General features: G+C 45.5%; 1 protein-coding gene across 1 annotated transcript in view; it reads left to right on the plus strand.

Annotated features, from left to right (window-relative positions):
* The window catches only part of rhbg (Rh family B glycoprotein), a 33389-nt gene extending 29876 nt beyond the window's left edge, over positions 1–3513 (plus strand). Inside the window, exons 9-10 of the mRNA XM_083643629.1 lie at positions 883–956; positions 2462–3513. Of these exons, the coding sequence (XP_083499755.1) occupies positions 883–956; positions 2462–2539 (152 nt within the window). The 3' untranslated portion in view covers positions 2540–3513. The remainder of the gene's footprint in view (positions 1–882; positions 957–2461) is intronic.
* Positions 3514–6000: the final 2487 nt, after the last annotated feature.

Genomic DNA, 6000 nt, shown 5'->3' on the forward strand with positions numbered 1-6000 from the left:
AACAGTCCACTTCCTCTTCCGGACTTCACAATAAGAGTAGACATTAAAGGGATAGTCCACATTTTTTAAAGTCTAGCCCTATTTGCTACTTACCAAAGATGATGTTGATTGGTAGAGTTCTTTCTCAGCACAATCCATCCTGTTCCTCATAGTAGCTCTGGGAAGTTGGGCAAAAACGAAGCAAAGGTCACTGGGGTCACGGTCATGTCTGTACAAGCTGACTGAGGATCGCTAACATTTCATCCACACTGCACACAAAGTAAATTTCAGTGAGCTTCAGTCAGCTTCTACATACAGGAGCGTGACCCCAGTGACCTTTGCTTCGTTTTTGCACAACTTCCCAGAGCTACTATGAGGAACAGGATGTATTGTGTTGAGAAAGAACTCTACCAATCAACATCATCTTTGGCAAGTAGCAAATAGGGCTAGACTTTAATCAATCAAACCTTTATTGGCAGACGCTTGGTCCATAGATGACACATACACAATTACAAAAAGCACATAAGGGCACAATAAAAGAACAAAATGTGAACTATCCCTTTAACAGATACAGAACAGTCTGTTACACTAGCAAATTCTCTCCCTCTTCCCACTCAAATTAGCAGCACACGGGCCTATGCCAGGTTTCGACCTGGCCTTGTTAGATTGCAGGGGCCAATAGCTGATATTTGTGCCATTATTTAAAATCTTTAAATTTAACCATTGCCATGTCAAACAATTCCATAAATGTTTCAAGTGTGCAGTGAATTGTATTCTTGTCAGGGTTGAAAAGCTTTGAAACAGCATTTAGACCACCATGGGAATTTGGACACTAATAACTCTCCACGAAACCCAGGAAAATTGATTGACCTTCAAAGTAATGGAGAATCACCTTTCTTTTAGGTTTCATTTTGAAGCTGCCCATCTACGGAGCTCCTCCTGACACCATCTGCTTCGAGGACAGCATCTATTGGGAGGTGAGTTTCACCACGTCATTTATTGTTTTGGTTACACTTTAGTAGCCTACTTTATGGTGGCCATATTGCAGTGTATATTATCAACCAATGGAAACTAAGTTCAAGATGCACAATAACACTGTGGCATAATCAGTGGCATAATCTAGTCTTATAAACTTAACAATGGAAACACTTTTCAAAATCAGAATCAGAATCAGCTTTATTGGCCAAGTATGTAGATATACAACGTTGCTCTCAATGTACTTACAAAGGAAAAAGAAAAGGTATGCATACAAGCTAAAACGAACAAACAATTTGACAGCGAACAAGGACAGAGATTTGTTTATTATTATTATTATTTTTCTGATTTTTCCCCTATTTTCTCCCCAATTGTCCTTTGGCCAATTTCCCCCATGCTGCCCCAGTCGCTGGACCCCCTCCCCTCTGCCGATCTGGGGAGAGCCGTAGACTATAGCACCTTGCTTCCTCTGACACATGTGCAGTTGCCAGCCTCTTCTTTTCACTTGACAGCGGGGAGCTTCACTGGTAGGACGTAGCATGTGGGAGGATCATGCTATTTCCACCAGTTCCCTTCCGCCCCGAACAGGCGCCCCGACCGACCAGAGCGCACATACCCGTAATCCGGCTTCCCACCCACAGACACGGTCAATCGTGCTTCTATGCACGTCCGACCAAGCCAGATGCGAACCAAACCCGCGACCCTCGTGTTGTAGGCACGGAATCTACCGATACACTACCCGGACAAGGACAGGGATTCAAAAGGGGGACTGTAATTCTGTCAAATTTTGCACTGTTCAAGCTAAACTCACTTCCACCATACGGTTTCTCTTGGAGATAGTCCTTCTTACTGCAGAATGAAGCATTTGATCAGAGATGGTGGATAGGGTTCAAAATGAAAAGTCTCTCATTTAACCAAACAACCACTGGATGGCGACCTCGCACCAACAAGCAGCTGTGACTAGCTGTGCACTGTCAGACCGCCAGGTGGAGAGAGTTCACTGAAACATGATGTAATGCACCAGGTGCATACAGTCACACAGCAGAACCTCCTGGATGACGTCAGGCATTTTACACTCCTGCCTAACATCATCTATCAATCAATCAATCAATCAATCAACATAATATGCTTTTGAATTTTCCATGAATTGCCATTCTATACTACATCCATAGTATTTCAATATTTTGTTCATAAATGCAAATATACTTAATCTCGAATAAAATTGAACATATTTTAAGACAAATTCAGGATCTGAAAGGGGGATGCACTGCAGATCCAGTGTTTCACAAAGGTGGAAAGGCCTGAAAGATGGTGAAATTTGGACAATTTGCACCATGTAAATTAATGACATAAAAGCAGGGACCGGACATCTTTACACACCTGCAAAAGAAACACTATAGATGCATTTAGTGAGGAAAATGTAATGGATAAGTCCAGAAACTCATCACATCTCCCTCTCTCCCTCTCTCTCCCTCTCTCTCTCTCTCTCTCTCTCTCTCTCTCTCAGGTGCCTGGAGAGGAGGAGGCTCAGGATGACCAGTTGACCACTGTGAGGGCAGAGGAAACTGAGAAGCTCAACAATTAGACACACACACACATGCACGCATGCACGCACGCACGCACGCACACACACACACACACACACACACACACACACACACACACACACACACACACACACACACACACACACACACACACACACACACACACACACACACACACACACACACACACACACACACACACACACACACACACACACACAGGTTTTCATATCCCAGCACTTGAGATTTATCCCAACACCAACATGCTGTAAAATCTCCCTATCACTTATAATGGGGGCATTGACAGGTTGTTATACTACCTATTGACCACTAGAGGTCACTGTGCAGCTATATTACACTGTGCAGCAGGCCTGTGGACACAGTGAAGAGGTTGCAGTGGGAAATGATGTGTCTATTGGTGAGAAATCCTGTTTAATTCCCCCCCATCCAAAGACAAGACAAGACAAGTCATATTTACTGAATTTAATTTCAACAGCTTGGAAAAACCAAAGACAAACAGATTCCCCCTGTAGCCAGAAATGCATAAAAATAGAATAAAGTATAGTCTTGAGAAATTGAGAATACAATTTGATATTTTTTTTTATAGCAAACCAGCTATTTTCTTTTCAATTTTTTAAATAAAATATTCCATGAGAAAGAATGCAGGCATACAGTATAATGATGTTTTTTGTTGTCATTGTTGCAGTTGTTGTTTTATGTATGCCTTTCCTCCTGATATTAATGGTTGGGTTTTCTGTGTCATAGACTGTGATTAGGTAGAAATTAGAATACAATATTTATCATTGTACATTTACATGCAGTGCAGCCCGGACCTGTTTGTTTCAGATTGGCCTGTAATTTTATTTTGCTGTAGATATGGAAAAAGAGAGGCAGAGGCCTCAGCTCCTACATTCACTAGTGTCAGAGGAGAATATTTGGTGTGAATTCAAAGTGTTTTGGAGACACACAATATTGGTTTTATTTTGTCAAAATAAAGTCTTCTTTTGTGTAGGCTACTGTTAGATTTATTATTTTTGAATCTTTAAGCTTTACCTTATACTCAGTGTGGTAAATGAAAAGGTGGAATAAAATCTATAATTTGCAGTCAGTGATGATCATAAGGCAAATCACCATACATAAAGACATAAAGCAATTATATTTTAAGAAAACATTAGTTTTTTTGTTGTTGCCATAAAAGGCCCTATTCATATAACAGATCAAGATGATACTGCTTGCTGTGATGTGTATGAATTTATTTTATAGAGAATTATGTGTGAGAGGCTGGCAATGCAATCAAGTGAAGTCGCTGCCTGTTATGAAGAAGGCCAGTATCCTTAATCCCTTCTTTCTTGAATAGTTAATGACTATATTGCAATCAATGCGGAAGGGGTTAATGCCTCCAATACAGATGGGGTTTTTCTCTCAGTGCGTGACTAACACAGTTTCACTTTCGGGATCAAACAGCCGAGGAAAGCGGGTGTCCTTGTTAGATATGGTATCTTCGGGGGTTGGGGTATGGGGGGTGATTAATGCCACAGAGGAGGAGGAGAAACTGGAGAAGCATTTTGAATTAATTTAACATAAACACACTTCCATCGACATACTGTCGATGTCTGTGTCTCATGTTGTTAAGACTAACTGTGCATTCACATCAAGGCGAAATTAGCACGTTGAGATGGAACACTGCTGACCAGAGCCTAGACCCTCTATCCCCCGTGTCTGACCCAGCAGCCCCTACTCCAGCCCCTCTCCTCTCCATCCCTCTTGACCTGCCTACCCCTCCCCCACACCGCTGCCTCTCCTGCTTCACTCCAGCTACCCCCTCAACCATCTCCAAACTCATCAGTTCATCGAAACCCACAACCTGCTCCCTCGACCCCCTCCCCACCCCCCTGCTGAAATCATGCCTCCCGGTCCTCTGCCCCTACCTCACCAATCTCTTCAACTCCTCTCTGTCCCATGGTATTGTCCCCTCCGCCTTCAAAACTGCCTCTGTCACCCCAATCCTCAAGAAACCTGGTCTCGACCCCTCCATCCTCAACCACTACCGGCCCATCTCCAACCTCCCCTTCCTCTCCAAAACCCTGGAACGCCTTGTCGCCACACAACTCCAAACTCACCTGCACTCCAATAACCTCTTTGAACCCCTCCAATCCGGTTTCTGCCCACTCCACTCCACATAAACTGCACTCCTCAAAGTTCTCAACAACCTCCTCACCTCTGCCGACACTGGATCCCTCACCTTCCTCATCCTCCTCGACCTGAGTGCAGCCTTCGATACCGTGAGCCACGCCATCCTGCTCTCCAGACTTGAGGCTCTCGGAATCGAAGGCACCGCACTCAGGTGGCTCCACTCCTACCTCTCCAACCGCTCCGACTTCATCTCCCTCCACACCCACTCCTCCGCCCCCTCCACAGTCTCACACGGTGTCCCCCAAGGCTCCGTTCTCGGCCCACTCCTCTTCCTCATCTACATCCTCCCCCTTGGTAAGATCCTCCGCCACTTCAACCTCAACTTCCACTGCTACACTGACGACACCCAGATCTACTTCAGCACTAAATCCCCTCAGAACCCACCCCTCTCCCATATCAACTCCTGCCTGTCTGCAATAAAAGTCTGGATGCAACACAACTTCCTTCAACTAAACAGCAATAAAACTGAACTCCTCCTCATCGGCTCCAAATCCACCCTCAGCAAACTCAACAACCCCTCACTCACCATCGACTGCACTACCGTTTCCCCATCTCCTCAGGCACGCAACGTGTAATTTTTGACCCCACCCTCTCCCTTGAGCCCCACATCCGCCATATTGTCAAAACCTCCTTCTACCATCTCCGCAACATCGCGAAGATCCGGTCCTCCCTCTCACACCCTGCTGCTGAAACACTCATTCATGCCTTCATCTCCTCCCGTCTGGACTACTGCAACTCACTCCTCTACGGCACCAACTCCACCCTCATCAATCGACTCCAACTGGTCCAAAACGCAGCCGCCTGTCTCCTCACCCACACCAAATCCTGCCACCACATCACCCCAGTCCTTCAACAACTCCCATCTCCTCCCGGATCACCTACAAAATCCTCGTCATCACTTACAAAGCTCTCCACCAACTGCCCCCCCCCATATCTCACCAACCTCCTCTCCCCCTAGCAACCCTCCCATTCCCTCCGATCCACCTCTGCCGGCCTTCTCTCCACCCCCAAATCCAACCTCCGCAGTTTCGGCGACAGAGCTTTCTCCAGGGCAGCTCCCAAGCTCTGGAACTCTCTTCCCCCGGACATTAGAGAATCAGACTCCCTCACTTTCTTCCAATCCCGCCTCAAAACCCATCTCTTCTCCTCTGCCTTCTCCTAGCTCCCCCTGCCTATCCCTGTGTGCCTGTGTCGTGTTTGTCCATTGTCTGTTGCACTTACGTCATCCCCGCCCCTTTAGTGTTTCTTTTTTGTAAAGCGTCTGAGAGTCCTAGAAAAGCGCTATATAAAACCCATGTTTATTATT

The sequence above is a fragment of the Poromitra crassiceps genome, assembly GCF_964638095.1.
Source record: "Poromitra crassiceps genome assembly, chromosome: 1".
In the NCBI taxonomy this organism is placed as follows: domain Eukaryota; kingdom Metazoa; phylum Chordata; class Actinopteri; order Beryciformes; family Melamphaidae; genus Poromitra; species Poromitra crassiceps.